The sequence below is a fragment of the Corythoichthys intestinalis genome, chromosome 1, assembly GCF_030265065.1.
Source record: "Corythoichthys intestinalis isolate RoL2023-P3 chromosome 1, ASM3026506v1, whole genome shotgun sequence".
NCBI classification, from domain to species: domain Eukaryota; kingdom Metazoa; phylum Chordata; class Actinopteri; order Syngnathiformes; family Syngnathidae; genus Corythoichthys; species Corythoichthys intestinalis.
In genome coordinates this window covers 51630636-51656020 of record NC_080395.1, presented here as the reverse complement: position 1 = coordinate 51656020, position 25385 = coordinate 51630636, and the positions used below count along the sequence as shown (strand labels likewise).

General features: G+C 37.7%; 1 protein-coding gene across 2 annotated transcripts in view; it reads left to right on the top strand.

Moving 5' to 3' along the window:
- tdrd3 (tudor domain containing 3) overlaps positions 1–22562 on the top strand; it is a 35564-nt gene extending 13002 nt beyond the window's left edge. For both annotated transcript variants that reach the window (XM_057830785.1, XM_057830776.1), the window contains exons 6-13: positions 1455–1526; positions 4786–4929; positions 5961–6098; positions 8626–8797; positions 18737–18859; positions 19118–20013; positions 21551–21676; positions 21868–22562. In XM_057830785.1, coding sequence (XP_057686768.1) covers positions 1455–1526; positions 4786–4929; positions 5961–6098; positions 8626–8797; positions 18737–18859; positions 19118–20013; positions 21551–21676; positions 21868–21984 — 1788 coding nt within the window. In that variant the 3' untranslated portion in view covers positions 21985–22562. The remainder of the gene's footprint in view (positions 1–1454; positions 1527–4785; positions 4930–5960; positions 6099–8625; positions 8798–18736; positions 18860–19117; positions 20014–21550; positions 21677–21867) is intronic.
- The last annotated feature ends 2823 nt before the right edge of the window (positions 22563–25385 follow it).

Below are 25385 nucleotides of genomic sequence, written 5' to 3'. Positions count from 1 at the left end.
GCTTGCAGCCAGCTATGGGAAGGAATTTGTCTAAAAAATAATCGCACAAATACAATACATCTGCGATTCAAGCACTTTCAAGAGGGACAAATATATAAAAGATTTTATACATCTATTTTCAAGAGCCATAAATATATCCAGGATTCGTGTGACACAACGGAGAAACACATAACATGCCAGTAAAATCAAGCACCACACTGAAATATATACGGTACCTATACAGTACAAGGGAGTCCTCCAGTTACAACTGAGTTCCGTTCCTAGATGGCGACATAACCCGAATTTCCACGTGAGTCAGTCATTTCACATTTAAAGTTGAAACGTATGTCAAAATACTAAGTATAAAAAGTAAAATACATTAAAAAAATAAGATGCTGTACATTTTTTCTGAGAGTTGGAAGGAGAGTTGGGGTTCTCAATGATTTGGCAACAACAAGCAAGGCGTTTTCGCACGACGGTTTAACTTTGGTCTGAACGCATCATATTTTTTACCAATGTGCGTCAGTGTCTCTTTCCTTTCTTCGTTCTTTTTATGATGTCAAGCTTCGTTATCGTATAAATAGCTAATCATTAGGCTGAACCTACAAGACCCAGTTTTCTTCTTTGAGGCCATAATGTGAAAAAAGAAGGGCAAAAAAGGCAAAGATACTCCCGGCGCACAAACAAGCACTATGTGTAAGCTAAACAGAAACTATATGGAGCTGGAACACTCTCATGATGAACCCACACACATTTGACAGGAAACACACATTTTTGATGCGAACACACATCTGACAGAAAACACGTTTTCAATGCACACACATCTGACACGAAACACTCACCGCTTTTGGGATTCATAAAAACAATTTGACATGAAATACTCACACATTCATCAAGTGTGTGAGTGAATTCTCTTACATGATTTTAATTTAGTGCTTTTAAGTCTGAAATCTGCACTCACGAAGCTGTAGATCTTTTTTAGACTCATTTCACACAGCCAGGAAACACATGAATATTTTCGGGGGGGAAAAAAACTGTCTGCAGCCAATCAAATGTCTGTCTCCTTTACAGCCAATCACACAGGCTGGTGTGTTGTGTAACGTCACTGCTGTGCACCCTCAACAGGAGATATGGCGTCTGGCAGCATATCTCCTGCTACCGCTCCATAGTACAGTGCTAAAACAGACTCCAGCTGTCAGACGTTATTTCTCCTATGTTATTTAGAAAAAAAAGCTGAATTTATTAAAGGCTCAAGAACTTAACCAGGGAGCCATTAATTACGGCGGGTGCTGTAACAGTTTACTCTCAATTACAATCACTTAGAGCCGAGAGATGGATAAAATCTTCCTTTAAATAGATTTATTTGTATGTTAAATATCTTTTTACTCTGGGAGCGTGTGGAAAAATAGAAATGGTCTTTTTATAGTATCGCAAAAGCAACTGTACTTCTAATAGAACTGTTACTCCACTTGCAGAGTCTGTCCAAGCACAACAGAAACAACATTGGAGCAGAGGGGGGACCGCCTCCTTTTTTGGCATTTGGTCAGGTATGGTTAATCAGTTTGATAATACTTAATTTCATATTTGCCATTTCCTATATAAAAATTGAACAATAATGTCATTAAATACAATTTCTTACAATGCAGATATTGATGACTAATTTTATGTAAAGGTTTTATGTATGATTCTAAGCAGGAATATTGAGTCAAATAGTTATTTATCCTTGTTTTCTTTTTTATTATTATTTTATTATGGTTAATGGTCCAAAGATTTAAGTTCAACCAAATAGCAGATATTTTAGTATCAATTCAGCATAGTTTAAAGAAACACTCAGGAATTTTATTTTGTATTTGCATTAAATGCTCCTTTGTAAGTGTAATCTTACCAAGCCAAAATAAATATTACAAGCATAAACACTTGTTTGTTTGTTTTACATATCCTAAAATGTATTCTGCAACGCGTTAAATGTTCGTAATCTGATTACTCGATTAGTCGAACCAATTGATAGATGTTTCGATTACCTAAATAATGAATAGCTGCAGTTATCAGTGTATCATTCGTTCATTTCTTATCTGTTCTGTTATAGAATCCAAAATCAGAAAACGGATAACGACTTGCACTCGTTATCACATTTCTCGTTTTCAAATCCAAAATCGGAAAACGGATAAAGACCTTTTATTTCATTTCTCGGGCATGAAAATCTCACCTTTCGGCGAAATTCGCCGTTTAAGTCAAAAAGGGTGACCTACGTGATTTGTGTAGATATTTATGAATATGTGGCGTCCCCTTCATCAGCACTTCTGGCTGTGAGGTCTCTCGGCGGCTTGTGAGCGTACCCCAAGACAGTGAGGGTGAAAAGAGGAATAGAAAAGAAGGTTATTTTGTTGATTCAAACAAAGCCAGAGATAATAGAAAAGTATGAAAATGGGGTGCTTTTGGCTTATCTCGCCCAAAATATGGCCATAACACATCAACAATTGGTACGTTATTAAAACGTCAGCGCAAGAACAACACCGGGAGTTTAAGGCATCACGTGGATGGTTTGAGAAGTTCAAAAAAAGAACCAGAATTCACTCTGTTGTTCAGCACGATGAGGCAAGTAGCGCCGACCACAAAGCGGCCGACGAATTTGTGCAAAAGTTTAGGTGATTGATGAGGGCAAAGCAGATGAGGACTGCAGGTAAAATGTGAATGACCATCATTTTTATTTTTTTGTTTGTTTTTTACATGATGCACAACTCTCTTTTTGTTTATTGTGCAATGATGTACCGTATTTTTCGGACTACAAGTCGCACCAGCCATAAAATCCCCAACGAAGAGAAAAAAAACATATATAAGTCGCATCTTGGGGGGAAATTTACTTGATAAAATCCAACACATAGAACAAATATGTCATCTTGAAAGGCAATTTAATAGGAAAATACAATAGAGAACAACATGCTGGATAAGTGTACAGTGTACAGTGCATGAACAACGAAATGCGAATATACTGTCCTCACCAGGATGCTACGGCTCGGTTCTGGCTATACAGCAAGCTAAACTCCCAATTGACGATGCTGGATGTCCGTATAATTTGCTGAATCAATGTCGTCATCAATACCAAACAGGTTTGCATCAACGTAAATAATGCAATGACACAACTGGTTAGCATGCGTTCGCTAGCATTAGCACTCTAAGTGTCCGATCACGAGTGGAAAACACACAACAACAACAGAAAAGATGATACACACAGGCGTTGCCTCTGTAGAGATATTTTACAACCATAAACAATGAACATAGGTTCGCAGCCGTGTTTCTGTTTCGCTAACTCACCCACTCACTCAGAGTTGCGTAGCTGTCGGTCTTCTACTGGCGTGTGAGCGCTCTTCTTCATGTAAACAAGTGCGAGTGTGCCCCCACGTGGACGTGAAAGCGCCACAAACTAAGAGCATGCATCTCAATATAAAAAAGTCAATAATACAATTGAACACACATTGCCAAAGGCAGAACGCAAACGTGGCCATAGCTATTAAGTTATTCAGATAACTATAGCATGAAGAACATGCTAACAAGTTTACCAAACCGTCAGTGTCACTCCAAAACACCAAAATAACATTTGAAATGAAATGATATCATAATGTGTTAATAATTTCACACATAAGTCGCTCCTGAGTATACCAAAATAAAATGTGAAATGATATCATAATGTGTTAATAATTTCACACACAAGTCGCTCCTGAGTATACCAAAGTAACATGTGAAATGATATCATAATGTGTTAATAATTTCACACAGAAGTCGCTCCTGAGTACAAGTCGCACCCCCAGCCAAACTATGGAAAAAAAACTGCGACTTATAGTCCGAAAAATACGGCAATTGTAATATATTCATTACATGTTTTGATGCATTTTTATGCTTTATAACAGATTTGTATCTAAATTTTGGGTGGCTTGGAACAGATTAGGGCATTTACACGGAAAACACATCTCTACTTACAGAATTTTCAGGTGAAGAAACTACTTCCAGAACCAGTTAATTTCGTAACTAAAGGTACCACTCTATAAAAAAACAAATAACGGCCTATTTTTCGCTGTTGTGATTTTGTTTTAAAATTAGAAATACAATAAGAGAGAATGGAATTATCAGGGTATTTTTGTTCTGTTTGTTTTTGGTTTGTATCATTTTTGATGTGTTGTGACCTGGAAATTGTTGACTTTTTCCTCAGGAAGTTCAGTCAGTCTCTACCGGGTGATTCTATTGAAGGGTGACTCGAGCAGCATGATAGCTATCGTTTTACAGTTATTATTACTTAACGTTTTTGTCAAGGATGACGTACGTGTATGTGCTTTTTAAAGAGGGGAAAACACTGTTTTAGAACAGTGAATTCGTATCCGTATATTAGCAACTTCCGGATCACAAAAAATCAAAAACATCAACAGATATGGAATGAGCGAATGATACACTGATAGTTTTTTTTTTTTTTTTTTTTTGAAAACGAGAAATGAAATAAGTCGTTATCCGTTTTTCAATTTTGGATTCTAAAGCAGATCTGAAATGAACAAATGATACACTGATACTGCAGCCCTATTAGAATTATATGTAGAGCTTGAGCCGTGTGTTATTTACAAATTTTGACATGCTAACAATATACCTTGGACCTGGCCCATTTGTTGTTTGGGCTGTGTAGATTTTATTATTTGCAATTAATATTAAAAAACATGGGTGTTTGGTATTTTTTAAAAAATCTTGTCACATTACGAGATAATGTTTCTTTAAGTAATGCTTTATGAGCCATTTAAGTAAATTTCATCCTGCATCTTTATGTAGAAGAATGCGAAGAAGGATGAAATGGACAGTGAAGTGCTTGACCACAGGAAAACCCTTCAGAGTGTAGTCAAAATTGCTGTTGAGAATGACGAGTTTGCAAAGCAGCGGACTGCAGCTATTGCTGAGGTGGCGAAGGGCAAAGAGGTAGGTAATTCCTCAGTTTAATGCCGAATTGCATTAACTGGCTTTTTGCAGATTTAAGATGCAATATAGTGTATAGTAGAGTATATACATAGATAACTTCAGTCCCTGAAAGAAATGTTTTTTTACTTGCTCCAATTACAACCATACGATTCATTTCAGAATTAGGGAAACATTTTTTGTACAGCCCACCCATCACATTTTAAATAATCCACTTGCAAAATACTAAAACACGCAGGTTCTGAGTAAATGTGAGACCTAATCTTTAAAATAAAAATAAGTGAAAACAATTATTGAAATAGGCATATTTTTAAAAACTTGTTTTGTTTTAATAAACATAATTTTTCAAATAATTATTATAATTTAACTAATTTAACAACATACACAAGCATGTTAATAATATAATCTTTCAGAATCTTTTCATAATCCATAATCTTTTTAGCATGTTACAAGACAGCAGTGAGTTGCACTGGACTTTCCATTATCACTTTTCCGAAAGAAGTTGTAGAACAAATTTATGTCTCCTATTTTTTTAAATAACGTAGTTAGCCTAAATTTTAGGTCTCATGGTGCCTCATGCAACAGTGTTAAGCATTATGATCACCGTGAGACATTTTTTTAATGATTATATTTATTGAGTATGACCTCTTGATCTTCAGTAACAGCTAGCTAAACAGCCAGCATCCAAACCTCAGAAAAAGCTAACGGTAAAGATTTTCAACCCTGTCCGCTGTAACCCTGTTGCTGTGATTATACCAAGTATAGTTGGCACCAAATAAAACATGATAATCGTACCATTGTTCTGTAAGATGAGCTATCACGGAATTTGTTGTTTTTGACCTAATATTGATTAGTATGAATTGGAAATCAGAAAAGCTAAGGTTTATTTTTTTAAGGAATGTTGAAGTCAATTCTGAAAAGACCCACATTACAAAAATTTTGTTTTTTGTGTATACCATACAGGTAGTTTTTGTTTTGGCAGAATTGGTTTTGTTGGTTTCACAAAACCGTATGTCCTTATGTCTTATTTTTAGGGTCCCCGCACATTTGGTGGAGGAGGAAATGCAGGGAGTAATTTGTCGACCACTACTTTACGGAGCCGTCACAAGTACAAGCGGGAAGATAGGGTCGAAAGACATGAAAACAGACAAGATGGTAACTATCGAGAGCTGGTAAGAGGACTTGATTGCTGTCAAATTTTATAGCTTGTTGTGTTTAACATGTCAAATCTATATTGAAAGTTTGATTCCCAATTATTGGTATATGAGCCACTGGTCAGGTATTTTGATATTTTATTGTAAAAACAAAACAGATTCCAAAAATTGGGACATTACACAAGTTATGATTAACAAAAACAAATGCGATGTTGTTGACGTGCGAAAACCCAGTATTTTATTCAGAACGTGGTTGGGCCTTTCAGCTGGACATTGACCCAAAGCACACTGCAAAGTAACTCTCAAATGATTTCAAAATAAGAAAATCTGTTTGAGTGGCCCAGGCAATCTCCTGATTTAAATCCAACTGAAAATTTGTGGAAAGAACTAAATTAAAGGGATCACAATAAGTCTGGAGAAAAGGCCAAAATCACATCTGAGCAGTGTGTGTGCAATTACTTAAAAGATACCAGAAGCATTTGGAAGCTGTCATTACAAACAGGCTTCTCCATTAAGTATGCTAGAGTCACAGTTATGCTGCATTTGAGGATGGTGGAAAGTTGACTTATCCCACTACCAGTGGCGACCTCAAAGCGTTCCAAGTGAATGTGTAAAGACATTTTGACCTTCAGCAAACCTGCCTTCCCGTAAGAGATGAAATAGTGGAGGAAAAATGACGGCTTAGGTAAATAGCACACACTGCAAACTGCTTTATAATAAATAGATATATTTATATAATTTGAGTTATTTCTATGAATAAAAGAATATATTTTGTACAAATCATCAGATAACTTGATGCAAAGAGATATCAGCATATCATCACGCTAAGTCAGTAAAAATCATATAGTATTATGGGTAGTTGTGTTGATATATAAATTAGTAATGGACACAGATAAATATATTTTTATAATCGTGTAATATAGGTTTTACCTTTGATGGTCTGTTTTAGAGCTGTCCCGACTAGTCGACATAGTCGACGTCATCGATGACGTAAATCCGTCGACGAGCACAACATCCCGTCGACGGTTAATGAAGGGTTAAAAAATATATATGCGCGGGAAGTTCAGAATGTTGGATGCTCTGTATGCAAGCGGGGAAAGCGGCACAAAGCCAAAAAAGCGCACCAGAGTGTCCAAAACATTGACTTATTTCAAAGAAACAAAGGAGCGTACACTCTTCCGTCCTGTCTCTTCAATGCCAAGCTTGGCTGCACGTCGGCCGTGAATAAACACCTCAAGCGCCATAACCCAGTTTGTAAATTTGTTTTTTGTTTTTTCATTTTTTGTACACCAGAGGGTGCTGTCGCCTTACTAAATAATAATGTTTCATTGACAATAGGCCTATAAGTGCTATTAGTATTGTTCTTAATGCTAACTGAAAGGTGTATTTCATGTTATGGTTTATTTTATGGTATAGAAAATTATATAAGGTTAAAAGGTCATAAATATATACAGTATATACAGTGATTGCACTTAAGGGAGAGATTGTCAATGATAAGGTAATAAATTAAGGTGAAGGCAATTCATATAGGCAATTCATTGATATATAAATAAGGTTTAAAAGGAAAAAGGTGAAAAGTTTTCGTTAATTTCTAATTGTGTTGTTTTATTTGTGTGCACCGTAGCTTTTACAGTGTGATTACATCATGGATGGAATAAAAGTTGTAAACCATCAGTTTAAGAGATCTTTTCAATCGGGATGCTACACTAGTTAATTCTATCAGCACTTGAACTCATTGTTTATTTGTGATTTATTATTGTTATTTACGTGTTTATTTGTACTTTAATAAATAATTTAAGTGTTCCAATATGTTTTTTGTCAATTGATAAGCGTCAACAAAAATTTCATTGCTAAATTAGAAAACAAAAACAAAAAAAATTTTTTTTTTTTTTAATTATGAGATTAGTCGACTAATCGTAAAAATAGTCGGCTGACTAATCGGGAGAAAATTAGTCGTTTGGGACAGCCCTAGTCTGTTTTTCGATTGGTGACAGCATTTTTTCAAGTGACGTCAAATTGAAGCAACTCGTGGAGTCAGGGTACTTTTTTCCATGACGTCACGACTAGGACCTCCCAGTTTGAGTGGTGTTCCAATGATATTTTTCCAGTTCAGAGGTTCGAAAGCTCCGTCTTCATACCTTCCTTGAATGCAGCATTATTGTGTTCAATACATTTTTCCTGTGTTATTGCACTTAATTCTGTATAATAATTTTATTACTCAAATGTTGTGATTTCTTCTCATGTGTGGATTATTTGAGTCATTACCAATGTCTGGTAGAAATTTCATTTGAATTGCAGTTTCGCAAATAACTAATGAGAAAACAGTTGACATGTTCAATAACTATTTTCCCCAGTGGGTACCCTGCCTATGCCCGTAGTTAGCTGGGATAGGCTCCAGCACCTCCTCAACCCAAGTGAGGATACGCAGCATGGAATATGAATGAATGTATATATACACACACAATCTTAGTGTGGATGGATTTGCCAAAGAACATTTTGTACCTTCAAGACAATATTATTGTCATTTTCTCAAACATTTGCACAGGTGGATGAGCGTGCTCTGAGAAACATTTTAGATATGGGCTTTAACAAGGAGGCAGCCCGGCAAGCCTTAATGGATAGTAATAACAATCTTGAGGTGGCACTCAACAGTCTTCTGACAGGATCCTGTGATAGCAGATCCAACCCTGTGGTCACAGACAAGCCTCAGCCCAGAGGTTTGTATTTTTACGGAAATATTTTGAGTGTCATTTAATTGTTTTTACGGTGTAAGATGGATATACAGTGGGGCAAATAAGTATTTAGTCAACCACTAATTGTGCAAGTTCTCCCACTTGAAAATATTATAGGCCTGTAATTGTCAACATGGGTAAACCTCAACCATGAGAGACAGAATGTGGAAAAACCCCAGAAAATCACATTGTTTGATTTTGAAAGAATTTATTTGCAAATCATGGTGGAAAATAAGTATTTGATCAATACCAAAAGTTCATCTCAATACTTTGTTATGTACCCTTTGTTGGCAATAACGGAGGCCAAAAGTTTTCTGTTACTCTTCACAAGCTTTTCACACACTGTTGCTTGTATTTTGCCCCATTCCTCCATGCAGATCTCCTCTAGAGCAGTGATGTTGTGGGTCTATCGTTGGGCAACACAGACTTTCAACTCCCTCCACAGATTTTCTATGCGGTTGAGATCTGGAGACTGGCTAGGCCACACCAGGACCTTGAAATGCTTCTTACGGAGGCACTCCTTTGTTGCCCTGGCTGTGTGTTTGGGATCATTGTCATGCTGAAAGACCCAGCCACGTCTCATCTTCAATGCCCTTGCTGATGGAAGGAGATTTTCAGAGAAAATCTCTCGATACATGGCCCCTTTCATTCTTTCCTTTAAACAGATCAGTCGTCCTGATCCCTTTGCAGAAAAACAGCCCCAAAGCATGATGTTTCCACTCCCATGCTTCACAGTGGGTATGGTGTTCTTCAGATGCAATTCAGTATTCTTTCTCCTCGGAACACGAGAACCTGTGTTTCTACCAAAAAGTTTTATTTTGGTTTCATCTGACCATAACGCATTTTCCCAGTCCTCTTCTGGATCATCCAAATGCTCTCTAGCGAACCGCAGAAGTACCTGGACGTGTACTGGCTTTAGCAGGGGGACAGGTCTGGCAGTGCAGGATTTGAGTCCCCGTGTGGCGCATTGTGTTACTGATAGTAGCCTTTGTTACTGTTGTCCCAGCTCTCTGTAGGTCATTAACTGGGTCCCCCCGCGTGGTTCTGGGATTTTTCCTCACCGTTCTTGTTATCATTTTGACACCACGGGGTGAGATCTTGCATGGAGCCCCAGATCGAGGGAGATTATCAGTGGTCTTGTGTGTCTTCCATTTTCTAATAATTGCTCCCACAGTTGATTTCTTTACAGCAAGCGTTTTACCTATTGCAGATTCAGTCTTCCCAGCCTGGTGCAGGTCTACAATTTTGTCTCTGGTGTCCTTCGACACCTCTTTGGTCTTGGCCATAGTGGAGTTAGCAGTGTGACTGACAGAAGTTGTGGACAGGTGTCTTTTATACCGATAGTGAGTTAAAACAGGTGCCATTAATTAGAGGTGTGCAAAATTTCCGATTCTTAGATTATTCGCGATTCTGCCGTGGAAGATTCGAGAACGATTCACAAACATCCAAATTCCGATTATTGAAATATGCCAAGTAAAGCGGAAGTACAACACACTCAGCGCGCCGCGCGGGCTTCGGGACGGAACGGAGCGGGAGTAGCTAAACATTATGCTTCTCATTAACCGGCCCCTCGGGTAATGCCAACGCTCAACTCACGGCTCTAGCTCAACTCATGCCACGAGATAAAAAAACACAACAACATACCTGCCTGCTGCCGAAAAGCTGCTACAAGTACAGCTAAGCTACATAATGTTACGGTAGATATCATTTATATAGGACTAGATGGATTGTAGACTCGGTAGCGGTAGCAGCACACCTGCAAAAAGCTAGATGCGGGCGTTAGTAAATGGCCGCCATCTTAAAGCAGTAAACTTCCCTGCAATGCTGTTGTAGCGAACCTTCCAAGCAAACCTAATTAACTTTTTATCTAAAATACTCCTAAATCGGTAAAATATTGACTTGAATCTATCTTTAAAATAGTTTTAAAACTTTCACATGTCAAAAGTAGACAAAAGGGAAATTATGGAATAACGGGAGCAATTTTAACAACTTTAACGGTTGATTCACAACATTAAATTAATTGAATGTAGTTTAAAGCTGCTGATACAGAATGGGGACTGGAGTTTTTTTATTTAATGTTATTTTTGTATATTTGTTTACTGCTATATGTTAACTTGATACTGAAATAGTAGTTTGGTTTCGCCTGAGAGTATTTTTGAACAATTTTGGAACTAATGTACAAAACTTTATTTAAAAAAAAAAAAAGGGAGGGGGGTGCGTCAATAATCGTTTTATAATCGAATCGTAGCCTCTGAATCGTAATCGTAATCGAATCGTTAGGTGCCCAAAGATTCCCAGCTCTACCATTAATACAGGTAACGAGTGGAGCCTCGTTAGACCTCGTTAGAAGAAGTTACACCTCTTTGACAGCCAGAAATCTTGCTTTTTTGTAGGTGACCAAATACTTATTTTCCTCTGTAATTTGGAATTAAATTCTTTAAAAATCAAACAATGTAATATTCTGTTTTTTTTCCCCACATTCTGTCTCTCTTGGTTGAGGTTTACCCATGTTGACAATTACAGGCCTCTCTAATCTTTTCAAGTAGGAGGACTTGTACAATTGGTGATTGACTAAATACTTACCGGTGTTTGCCCCACTGTACCTACAGCCAAATTTGTTCACTGTGAATATTTAGCATATTTAAGCATATTTCTATACACAATTTGCTTAAATGGCAGGTAAAGGTTTTTACTCAACTCTAGTTTATTATTACAGCGCTTTCATAGTAGCTACAGCTCTACCAGATTACTTCACAGAACACTGCACTAAACAAAAATAATACCATCAATATCTAACCCCCAAAACTTTGTCTATATGTATCATAGCTGTTATATTTGAAAGGGGATTTTAAGTCCTCTTTCAGTAGTTATTAGAGGATGGCGAAAATGTGGGGGACATTATAATCAATTGTCACATCCCCTTCTAGTAAGGTGGGAGGCATTACCGAAAGTAATGGGACATTTGGCTGATCAGATGCTCAATGGTGTAGGCATTTATGCTGCTTATATTCAGCCAAGTGATTCACAATTAATTTGATATACAGTCGCCGGGTTACGACGCTCCCGACTTCCGTGATTTCGACTTCACGACACGGCTCTCGTCCGCCATTCTTTGTCGTTTAATAGTGTCTCGTCCGCCATTTTCCGCTATTTTTTTCCTTAATTTAATTACTATGACATGTAATACATGTTGTTGGATATTTATTTAGGGGGTGGTTAGGGGTACTTAAAGGGTTAATTCCGACTTAGGCGGAAATTCAGGTTACGTCGCCGGCGTAGGAATGGAACTCGTTCTGAACCCAGGGATTACCTGTAATGCCGTTGCAGAAGACGACTGGCAGAGCATCACCAGTAACGAAACCCAGTGTCAGGGTGATTCCCACTGGGATGAGACTGATTGACTGCAAAGCAGTCTTTCAATGAGGGGCAGCTCAGCGGCACCCGGTGCTCGAAAGGGACGCAAAGTGCAGAGCAATAAAAGTCAGTCTCTAAACACAAGCAGTTACAAAAAGAAATAGAAGCACATTTTTTTGCTTGTTGTTTTTAACAAAGAAAGTGTCACCAGGATGATTAGGAAAGTCTTCAGTTCAACTCAAGATAACAGAATAAAAACTGAAAAATGCTACCACAGACGTTTCCCCCAAAACAACGCGAATTTGCTCATTTTGCTGTCACTTAAAAAGGGATTCAGCCTCAGACAGATCATCTAATCATCTTGCATAAATTGCGTAGTCTTGTTCGAAACGAGACAAGTCATTGGCTAAAGGCAGTTTTTATCCCGCCCATCGGATGCTCAGTGTCTTTGGGGAACCCTTGGGAGCGCTGTCTATAGAACCCCAAAGATACTGAGCATCCGATGGAAGGGATAAAAACAGCCTTTAGCCAATGACTTGGCTCGTTTCGCTGTAGTGCAACAATGTACTCTCACCTCAGGAGTCTCAGCGCAGTCCACACTGTTTAAAGCAGGGGTCCCCAAACTTTTTCCTGTGAGGGCCACATAACTTTTCCCTTCTCTGATGAGAGGCCGGGGTCAGTTTTTAACAAAAAAAGTGTGACGATTGCAGGAGTGCCTAAATGTAAACATTTATTGTTTTTCAGAAAGCCACAATCAAATAACCCTTGCTGGATTCTTAACGGAACAAAAGTAAATAAAATACAAATAATAATAAAAAAATATATAATACAATAAAATATAACTAGGGCTGTCAAAATTATCGCGTTAACGGGCGGTAATTAATTTTTTAAATTAATCACGTTAAAATATTTGACGCATTTAACGCACATGCCCCGCTCAAACAGATTAAAACGACAGCACAGTGTCATGTCCATTTGTTACTTGTATTTTTTTGGTGTTTTGTCGCCCTCTGCTGGCGCTTGGGTGCGACTGATTTTATGGCTTTCAGCACCATGAGCATTGTGTAATTATTGACATCAACAATGGCGAGCTACTAGTTTATTTTTTGTTTGAAAATTTTACAAATTTTATTAAAACGAAAAAATTAAGAGGGGTTGTAATATAAAATTTCTATAACCTGTACTAACATTTATCTTTTAAGAACTACAGGTCTTTCTATCCATGGATCGCTTTAACAGAATGTTAATAATGTTAATGCTATCTTGTTGATTTATTTTATAATAAACAAATACAGTACTTATGTACAATATGTTGAATGTATATATACGTCTTGTGTCTTATCTTTCCATTCCAACAATAATTTACAGAAAAATATGTCATATTTTATAGATGGTTTGAATTGTGATTAATTACGATTAATTAATTTTTAAGCTGTGATCAACTCGATTAAAAATTTTAATAGTTTGACAGCCCTAAATATAATATAATATAATATAATATAATATAATATAATATAATATAATATAATAACACTATTACTCAAATAATTAATAACCAAATAACCCTCTCTAGGTTCTTCACAGAAAAAGCCAGAAAATAAATAACACAAGTAAAAAAAAAGAAAAAAAATTGTTCAGGGGGCCGGACAAATGTGGAGGTCCGCGGGCCGTAGTTTGGGGACCCCTGGTTTAAAGGATTGTAAAGCTGCGCAAATGATATCGTAACCAGTGATATGAAGCTTATTGTGAACAAAAGTTGAGCGTGTTGTAGCGCATAGTTGGTGTATGGCATACAGTGGGGAGAACAAGTATTTGATACGCTGCCGATTTTGCTGGTTTTCCCACTTGCAAAGCATGTAGAGGTCTGTAATTTATATCATAAGTTCTCTTCAACTGTGAGGGATGGAATCTAATACAAAAAAACAAAATCACAGTGTATGATTTTTAAATAATAAATTTGCATTTAAGTGCATGAAATAAGTATTTGATACATCACAAAAATCGAACTTAATATTTGGTACAGAAACCTTTGTTTGCTATTACGGATACCAAACATTTCCTGTAGTGCTTGACAAGGTTTGCACACACTGCAGCAGCGATTTTGGCCCACTCCTCCATGCAGATCTTCTCCAGAGCCTTCAGGTTTCGGGGCTGCTGCCGGGCAACACGAACTTACAGCTCCCTCCATAGATTTTCTATCGGGTTCAGATCTGGTGACTGGCTAGGCCACTCCAGGACCTTAAGATGCTTCTTACAGAGCCACTCTTTAGTTGCCTTGGCTGTGTGCTTTGGGCCGTTGTCATGCTGGAAGACCCAGCCACGACCCATCTTCAGGGTACGGTGCAGTCGCAAAAAAATGATGTTTCCTCCTCCATGTTTCACGGTTGGGTTGGTGTTCTTGGGGTTGTACTCATCCTTCTTTTTCCTCCAAACACGACGAGCCGAGTTTAGACCAAAAAGTTAAATTTTGGTCTCATCCGACCACATGACCTTCTCCCATTGCTCCTCTGGATCATCCAGATGGTTAGTGGCCAACTTCAGACGTGTCTGGACATGCACTGGCTTCAGCAGCGGGACCTTGCGTGCGCTGTAGGACTTTAATCCATGAGGGTGTAATGTGTTTCCGATGGTTTTCTTCGAGACTGTGGTTCCAGCTCTCTTCAGGTCATTGACCAGGTCCTGCCGTGTAGTTCTGGGTTGATCCCTCACCTTCCTCATGATCAGTGATGCCCCAAGAGGTGAGATCTTGCATGGAGCCCCAGAACGAGGCAGATTCACCGTCAACTGGAACTTCTTCCATTTTCTAATATTCGCTCCAACAGTTGTTACCTTGTCACCAAGCTGCTTGCTTATTTTCCTGTAGCCCATTCCAGCCTTGTGCAGGTCTATTATATTATCCCTGATGTCCTTACACAGTCCTTTGGTCTTGGCCATTGTGGAGAGGTTGGAGTTTGTTTGTTTGAGCATGTGAACAGGTGTCTTTTATACAGGTAACAAGTTCAAACAGGTGCAGTTACTTACTAAATTATACAATGTGATTTTCTGGATTTTTGTATTTGATTCCGTCCCTCACAGTTGAAGACAACTTATGATACAAATTACGGACCTCTACATGGCTTGCAAGTGGGAAAACCAGCAAAATTGGCAGTGTATCAAATACTTGTTCTCCCCACTGTATACACAAACCAGTATACATTTAATCACTTTTTTTTTTTTACACTTTAGAGCACAGGTGTCAAACCGATTCCAGAAAGGGCCAGTGGGTGCAGGTTTGCTTTCCAACCAATGAATAGGACACCTTTTCACCAATTATATCTTTTACATGTGTAATCAGTTAAACTTTGTCAGGTGCTGCTTGTTTCAGCAGGAAGTTCATTGGTTAAACTCTCTGCGGGTTATCGGTTGGAACAAAATGCAGCACCCACTTGGCCCTTTCTGGAATCTGTTTGACACCTGTGCTTTAGAGGAAGCTTCCCTTCGCTCCCAGTCTTAAAACAATCGCCATTGCTGCATAGGATTTGCAACAAAGTATTTAAAAATTTGACCATTTCTTTAATGATTTTCTAATGTTGTCCAAGTACTTTTGAGTTAATGTGTTGTAATTATACAGCATTCCCCTGATTTGAATGTATATACTCTGAAATTAAAGATGAAATTCGGCAGTTAAAACACATTCTGTTTTAGCATGTCCCAATTTTTGCACCCAAGTCCCCTGATTTTGAGGGTTAGGATCAAGCCGAAACCGGGAAAAAAGTTTTTTTCTTTTTATTTGAGTTCCAAACATGTGGCAGTACTGTACTGTTTACAGGACTTCCTCTTCTACTTTTTCTGGGAGTGTTGCGGAGTTTTTTTCCTTTTGGCAATGCCATTGTATTTCTGGATAACTTTACTTTTAGCCCTAAAAATTTAAAATATACAGTGGTACAATGGCTTTGACACATGATCTTTTTGACATCCGACCTGAAATTTGAATCGCTATTTGTTTCGACTTCCAAAGACATGCTCGAAAATCGAAATACGACGATTTATGAGAGTGCTGCAGTTTCTTTGTTTTGCCAGAAGACGGACCCACAGCTGATTTTCTTGTGAGAGAAAACACGGGTTCCAAGGATAGTGCAGCTTGTGAAAAAGGTGACGCTTACCATTGAAATAAAGATGGAAATGATAGAAACATATGAGCATGGTGTGCGCATCTGTGAACTGGCTTGACAATACGGCCATAAAATGTCTACGATCTTGACGGTCCCCCTCCGTTGGCCAGACTTTATAAGTTAAGGTGGCAGTTATTATTGTGGGAACATCGCCAAAGAAATTGCCAGCTTCGTCAGGTTTCTAATCATTTATTCTATTAACTTGTGCAACACAACATACCCACTGTCCGTCACAGTTGAGGCAAACAACAAAACATTAAAAGTGAAAGTAAAATTTCAGCTGTACCTTTCTCACGCTGCCATGTCAGCCATGTGGTGTGTTCAGATACAGCATGCAAAACACGTCTGCCACATTAGAACCCGATTCGTTACCTTATTACAGCAATTATCATTACAATATTTCAATTTTTATTTATAATTTATTTGTTTTGCTATGTTTTATTGCCATTTGTAATAGTACCGACAGTATTTATTAAAGGGCTCCTCGATCTTAAAGACAAGTAGTTCTTAAAAGATAAATGTTACTATGTGTTATAATAATTTGATATTAATACCCCTCTTAATGTTTTCATTTTAATAAAATTTGTACAATTATTTTCAGTGATTGGTCGCCATTCTTAAGTCACCGGGGCCGCTGCCGAATTTCCAGTGTGTCACTCGTTAGGTACCCCAAAATGTCGTCGGTTCTGCCCTTCCAATTTGAACCAGAGCGGAAAAGTGAAGAGATGACAGCACTGTCGGTCGTTCACCAGATGAGCAACAAAGGCAAAATGCAGAGCAGGAAATACCTGATAAGACAAGAGTTGGGCAAAACTGTTGATGTACTTGCAGCAAGTGCGTCTCAATGACAATGGGGCGAGAGAGCGTATGGTGTTGAGAACTCCGGTTTTTGTTAACACCTTCAAGGTGAGCTATTGCGTGATCAAACTTATTCCAATATAATTATGTAGATTGTTAGCATCCAGAGCTGTCCTGTGCTTTACATTCAGTACAGGCCAAAAGTTTGAACACACCTTTCGTGCATTTTTATTTTCATGACTATTGATATTATAAACTTTCGCTGAAGGTAATAAAACTATTAATGCACACGTGTGATAGTCAGGATCGGAGTGGTGTCGTGGCTGACTGTCCTTATTAAATTCGTCATGTGGATCGAGTTCCCTCCATGTCTTGTACATCCAACTTACGTTTAGCTACGTAAGGGTGGTCTATATTAAGTGCTCGGCGCGCATCAGCTGGCCACTGTATCGCTGCATCGGATGTGTATGGATCAGTTTGAGTGGCAGCATCACTCATATTAGGTGAATACTGAACAGACACACTAACTGCCTGATGAACTGACAGTAGAGGTGAATTATTAGCTTCCTCTGTGACTAGCGGTACGCCAGAAGGTTCGCCTACCACTGTAGTGACAGTGGCTTGCCTGCTTAAGAGAGCGGCCAGCATTTTCTTGTCTTTGGCGCTTTATTGTGCGCATTTCACTCACTATCCGAGCTTGTTGAGGCTTCTTGTGAGGGGAAAATAGTTGGAACAGCATTTGATTTTAGTCTCCGCTTATATCCAGCCGGTCCGATGAGCTCTTTCATAAGTTGTCGTCGGCTAAAAACCTCGAATGCGGTAGGAGATAAATGGCGAGAACAAAGCCTTGGGTCTTTTGGTTTTGTCAGTTTTGTCAATCTACAGGCATTTTCCCAAACCTTTCTCCTCTTCTTGTCAACAGGAAATCTGTGGAGAGTCACATCACTCTCCTTGTTTCCATTTGACTGGAAATTGCATCCAAAAGCAGCACATCGTGGCATTTTACTTCGCGAGTTTTGGCAACAATACACAATTGTTGTACACAATTAGAAACGTTTCAATTATGTCATCACTCCGAGCCCGCAAAACATGGTGCCTACTATCGGTCAAAATATGTGCTAAATATTATAAAATATTGCCATTGATTTAAAATTTTATGTGTTTCTAACAACATAATTTAGTACAAGAGAGCCTACATGTCTTTAAGATCGAGGATCCCTTTAAGGATTTGTTCTAGGTTTTCGGACTGTGGAAAGAATTAATGGAATTATAATGTATTCTTATGGGAAAATTCTGCTCGACATACGACTATTTCAATTTACAAACAAGGTCCTGGAACGAATCAACTTTGTATGTAGAGGTACCACTATATATATATATATTTTTTTAAAAAATAAAAACCCGATCCTTTTTACCCGATCCCTATCCTCTGAAAAATGGCCCAATCGACCCAATTTCGGGTCGCGTGATAGGATTTGGGACATCTCCAATTCTGTTTGTTTTCATTCTTATCCAGTGCATGGTGTTGTGTCACTGTCCCAATATTTAATAACCTGGCTGTATATTTCATTGCACTGAAATAACTAAATAATATTTTGGGAATTTCGGGGCTGTTTTTCAGGCAGAGGAAGGGGACGGGGACGGTTCAGAAATGATGGTGAGGAGGAGGCTGGAGGGAGGCCCTCTGGACCAAGTACACTTTTTGACTTCCTGGAATCCAAGATGGGTGTTTTCTCAATTGATGGTGGGTAAATTTGTGTGATAATCCTGGTCTCAAATCTCTAAATTCTTCACTGGTTGGCAAAGACTATTAAATTGTGTGAATTATTAACTATTTTGTTAATCTGTTCAGTCGATATAGTAAATTAATAACCCTGTTAGGATTTACCATGGAAATGCTGATTTTAACGCAATCATTTTACCAGAACACACACCGATGTATTCTTCTTTTGTATGTTTTATTTTGTTTGCATTCATTTCTGTATTTTTTTGTGTGTTTTAGAGCCAAAGAGCCAGACTGCCAATAGAAATGAAAATAAAGATAATTGGCATGGCTCAGACCATTACTCCAAAGATGCCTCTCACATCAGGTTCTCCTCACATTCTGATCACAGGCAAAAAAAGAATGACAGGCCACCCCGCTTCCACAGGGAGACAGACTTTCCCAAACCTGGACAGGAGCCCTTCTCAAACTGTATGATCCCACAAACTTCATCAATTGAGGACTATAGAGGCCAGGATAAGTCATCACAAGGAATAGCAGACCAACAAACGAAAGACAGGAAAGAGACTAATGACGAGCATATTAATAGCTCTTCCTTCACACCACCGTTTACTCATTCCAATGAAACTCGGCAGCAAACAGAATCAGTCAGGTCATTTCCACAGCGGTCAAGAAATGGTGATGATGGAAATATGGCTGGACCATTTCTCCGGAGAGGGGCAAAGGATAATGCTCCCTCACCTAAAAAGAATCCTTCAGGAAATGTCATAATTCCTAACTCCAACCCAAACAGCTTCAGGAGAAAGGGAAAATCTGATCGACCTGACTACTTAGGTCATCAACGAGAAAGTGTGCCAACAAGCTCGAGTGGGGGAAGTTTAGGAAATTCCTGTGAAGTACAATTGTTACAGAATTCACAATTCTTGACTGCGCCTCCCTCTAATTTCCAAAATGGAGTTGCGTTGCCCATAAGAACTGGGCCAATCAAGCCAACTAATAAACCTGGTCCTGTCCAGAGGGAACAGCCTCCTAAAAGGAACGTTTACATTAATCCTGGTCCCAAAAGAAAGTCTGGGCAAGGCAAAGGTCCTCGAATAACAGTGAAAAGTACTAATGACAATCAGACATGGAAACCTGGAGATCAGTGCCTTGCTCTGTACTGGGAAGACAGTAAGGTATGTATCTTTGTATGTTCCATTCATTAGAAGATCAGAAATAGATGCAGACAATATACTAGGGTTGAAATGGTTCATGAGGATTTATTGAACAGTTTCTTTTTGCATGTTCGGTTCAGTTCACATGTGGATAAATTAATCTTACTTGTTTAAGCATGAATATCCGACTCCAAAGTTTAAAGGTTTGCTTGTTTATTTATAATTTATTTGAAATGTCACCCAAATGGGTCGCTATTTTTCATTTGCACAAGTACCATTGTTTGCATTGTGAAAATAAAAGTATTTTAAGTAAGGACTTTAACGCATTAAGATTAATATATCACAAAAAGAAAAACTCGTCAAAAAATTAACTTACTTAATTAAGATTTTAATCATGATTTGTGTTCCAAGCAAACACATACCCCGGTTATGCTGCCACACGTCATCTACGGTAAACATGGAGAAATTTGCTTAAGCTGTTTGTGAGGCACATTCAAAACTTTTATGTGCGAATAGGACAGGGTACATTAAAATATATAGCTTGATGAAAGAAGATTTGAATTTTATGTCTGATTGTTGTTGTTTTTTTTTTTTTTTTAATAACTTTGAAAGAATATTTTTATGGGGAAAAAAGTCATACAAGGGCAGTTTATGCTTTGCTACTCTGTTTTCTATTTGCCCATGGATATTTTTATGTATGTATTTATTTATTTTTACTGTTTTTTTATTTTTTTTTTATGAAAACCAGATAAATATGTTTATTAAATTTTAACAGATATTCAGATTTGTATTTTACTCAGTCAATCCCTGAATTAAAAAAGTATTGACATAAGAATAAATAAATAAATTGGAACAAATTTGTTGGGATATAAAAAACAAAAAAAAGTGATTAATCACAATAAATAATTTACAAAATCGCAAATTTATTAGATTAAATCACAGGTGTCAAACCGATTCCAGAAAGGGCCTAGTGGGTGCTGGATTTTGTTCCAACCGATAACGCGCAGAGAGTTTAACCAATGAACTTCCTGCTGAAACAAGCAGCACCTGACAAAGTTTAACTGATTACACATGTAAAAGATCTAATTGGTGAAAAGGTGTCCTCTTCATTGGTTGGAAAGCAAACCTGCACCCACTAGGCCCTTTCTGGAATCTGTTTGACACCTGTGGATTAAATGTTTCAATGGATACCACTTTTGTAATCTTGAATATTTTTCACCTGCTTTTTTGTCTTGAAAATTACCCCAACAAAGCACTTTAACGGAACCTAACCAAAATGACATTTTAGTGTACCGTTAAACCCATACAATGTACTGAATGTTACAAATAAACTTCATTCTTTATATCCTGCAGACAATTTGTGTTAGTAGTATTAGTATTAAAAGACCAAAACAAAACAAAAATATCTTCCAATCATGGTTCCTTTGCAGATATTTAAAGATATATTTTGAAAATATCCACAAATAAGTGTGTGTTTGTGTGCGTGCGCGCGTGTAAGACTGTATCAGTACATTTAGCATTAACTGTCACTTTAACTTGTTTTGACATGTGGAAAAAGTTCTACCATGCCAGAATAGATGCCGTGCATCCATCAGGCTCTACAGCTGTGGTCGTGTTTAGTGATTATGGAAACTGCGAAGAGATCCTTCTCCATAACCTCAAGCCTATTACTGGGGACATATTGGTAAGGGGAAAATAATGAAAGTGAAAATTACAGTTTACTGTTATATTAAAATTGGAAAACACAACAAATCTGAAATATTGTTTTCTCTCTATTCGTGGGAGATTGAGTTGGACTGTCCTTCTAAAATATAGGTAACTAATTTTGGTCGGGAACCAGATCAATCTTCAACTCTTTTAAATGTATGTTGTCAGGAAGAAGATGATGGTTATTATGACAGTTCCCTTGAGTTTCGCCGAGGTGGAGATGGACAGCCAAGGCGCACAAGACCAACACAACAGTATTACCAGCCACCCAGGGCACGAGATTGATGTTAACATTTACGCTGACCGCTGAATTGATATGAAATCGCAGGGTCTTGCCCGCAGTGGTATTATTTTCTTTCTCGAAATGTGAAATGTTGATCCAATTTACTATGCTCTGACCATGTTCTGAACTAAGGAACTTTTCACCAAGACATTTATCTAGCCAAGGACATTTTTATAACTTGAAATTGTGAAATACACATGGGAAAAAAAAAACTTAATACAACAGGGTATAACATCAAATCCCTTTTATATTCAAGAAAGGAATGATGCATTACATATAGTTCAGTCAGTTATTTTCCCATTATTATTGGGGGATGTTGAAATGGAGAAAATAAATTTTGTGGTAATTAGTTTTTAACAAAGTTTTATTTCTCCATTTGTTAGTGTTCATCAACCTTTATATATATCTTCATCATTGCTGAGTAAACTGAAGTCTGCATCCTGTTGTGACATGGAGGATTTTTAAAAGGGCTTACAATGCAAAAACTGACACTGAGCACTTGATTTTGTTTAAGCGCTAATACTTTAAATGTTGTGAAAGTTTCTGAAGAGGTTGTATTAAAATAAAATTTCATGTTCCAAGGACGTTTCATGCTTTTTTATATATTATTAAATGAAACATATAAAAAAAAAAAAAAAGAACTCTGCTATTTGTCCCATTGCTCATCGTTAGCAAGCAGCACTATGGTTGTGATCTTGGAAGCAAGTCCCATCGTGTAAAACAATCTGTTCCCCTGTAATTGAGATGGTCGCACGGCAGAGATATCATTTTGCACATTACAAAAGGAATTGTTCCTGGAACATTGCACACATGCCACTTGCACTGTGTGAGGGACAACTTTTACACATTGAGAAATATTCTGCACCTGGGTTGCAATTACATCCGCACCAGCAGCAGGCGATGAATGGGAAATACAAAAGAGTTCAGTGGAGGTTGCGGTGCTATTCTTTATCAGTCGGCCAATGGATTTCCTTTTATTTTCCTACGGAAGCGCCAGGGGAACGTAAATAATAAATGCATGGTAATATGGAAACTTATCCAAGAGGAACTGAAAGTGTAGCTAGTCAAAGCATTTGGAGGCTAGATTATGTACAGATTTTCAATCAAACCAGTAATATATATTTTTAAAGGTGCTCCTTAATTTTGTTGGTGTGTGTGCTATGGACCCACTGTGAGATTCCGGAATAAAGATCATTTTGTCTATATACAGTGCCCTCCATAATTATTGGCACCCCTGAAAAAGATGTGTTTTTTAGATTCTAATATACTGAGTGGGGAGAACAAGTATTTGATACACTGCCAATGGGTTTTCCCATTGTGAGTATCAAATACTTGTTCTCCCCACTGTATATATTTTTTAATTCAAATAATATGGGACCTTAATGGAAAAAAGAAAAATCCAACCTTCAATACAAGTGCATTCATTCAGTGGGGGAAAAAATCCCACATAAAGAAAAAATTATTTGACATCAAATAATGTGTATCACAATTATTAGCACCCCTGGTGTTAATACTTTGTACAACCCGCTTTTGCTAACAAAACAAGGTCTGGGGACTGAGATGGCCATGGGAGGAGTTTGATTTTGTGTCTGGTGAACCATTTCTGTGTAGATTTGGCCATATGTTTAGGGTCATTGACTCATTGTCTTGCTGAGATACCCAGTGATGACCCACCTTCAGCTTTCGGCCAGAGAGCAACAGATTTTGATTTAAAATGTCCTGACCAAAGCACACGGTCCCAGTTGAAGCCTGGGACCGTGTGTAATTTTGTGTGAGACCAAGATTGAGCTTTTTGGCAACTGGGACCGTGTGTATTTTTGTGTGAGACCAAGATTGAGCTTTTTGGCAACAAACACTCTAAGTGGGTCTGGCGTGCCACGAAAGATGCGCATGCTGAAAAGCACCTCATACCCACTGTGAAGTATCGGGGTGGGTCAGCGATGCTGTAAGGCACAGGTGTCAAACCGATTCCAGAAAGGGCCTAGTGGGTGCTGGATTTTGTTCCAACCGATAACGCGCAGAGATTTTAACCAATGAACTTCCTGCTGAAACAAGCAGCACCTGACAAAGTTTAACTGATTAAACATGTAAAAGATCTAATTGGTGAAAAGGTGTCCTCTTCATTGGTTTGAAAGCAAACCTGACCCCACTAGGCCCTTTCTGGAATCTGTTTGACACCTGTGTTGTAGGGGCTATTTCGCCTCCAAAGGCCCTTGGAACCTTGTTAGGGTGCATGGCATCATGAATGCTTTGAAATACCAGGACATTTTAAATCAAAATCTGTTGCCCTCTGCCCGAAAGCTGAAGATGGGTCGTCACTGGGTCTTTCAGCAAAACAATGACCCTAAACATATGGCCAAATCTACACAGAAATGGTTCAATAGACACAAAATCAAGCTCCTCCCATGGGCATCTCAGTCCCCAGACCTTGTTTTGTTGGCAAAAGGGGGTTGTACAAAGTATTAACACCAGGGGTGCTAATAATTGTGACACACATTATTTTATGTCAAATAATTTTTTCTTGATGTGGGATTTTTTTCCCCACTGAATGAATGCACTTGTATTGAAGGTTGGATTTTTCTTTTTTTTCCATTAAGGTCCCAAATTATTTGAAGTAAAAAATATATATATTAGAATCTAAAAAACACATCTTTTTCAGGGGTGCCAATAATTATGGAGGGCCCTGTGTATATATATATATATATATATATATATATATATATATATATATATATATATATATATATATATATATATATATATACCGGTATATATATATATTTTTTTTTTTTCTGTTTGTCGGTCCGTCCGTTCATCCGTCTGTATATGCCAATTATTCCAAATATATATTTTTTTCATATTTAAAAAAATTATTTTGCCAATCACTGCTCAGATTTTTTTTAAAATTCTGAATGCTTAGAATTACATATTTATTTGGAACTGATAATTTAACAACGCACAACATGAAATAAGATTAAACACAAAATTAAATGTTTAACTTCATCCAATATAGAGTGTAAAAAACATGTTCAAAATGCCATTAATAATCTGATATTGGTTTACAGACAGATACAGTGGGGCGAATAAGTATTTAGTCAACCACTTATTGTGAAAGTTCTCCCACTTGAAAATATTAGAGAGGCCTGTAATTGTCAACATGGGTAAACCTCAACCATGAGAGACAGAATGTGGAGAAAAAAAAAAAATCACATTGTTTGATTTTTAAAGAATTTATTTGCAAATCATGGTGGAAAATAAGTATTTGGCCAATACCAAAAGTTCGTCTCAATACTTTGTTATGTACCCTTTGTTGGCTATAACGAATGCCAGACGTTTTCTCTAATTCTTCACAAGCTTTACACACACTATTGCTGGTATTTTGGCCCATTCCTCCATGCAGATC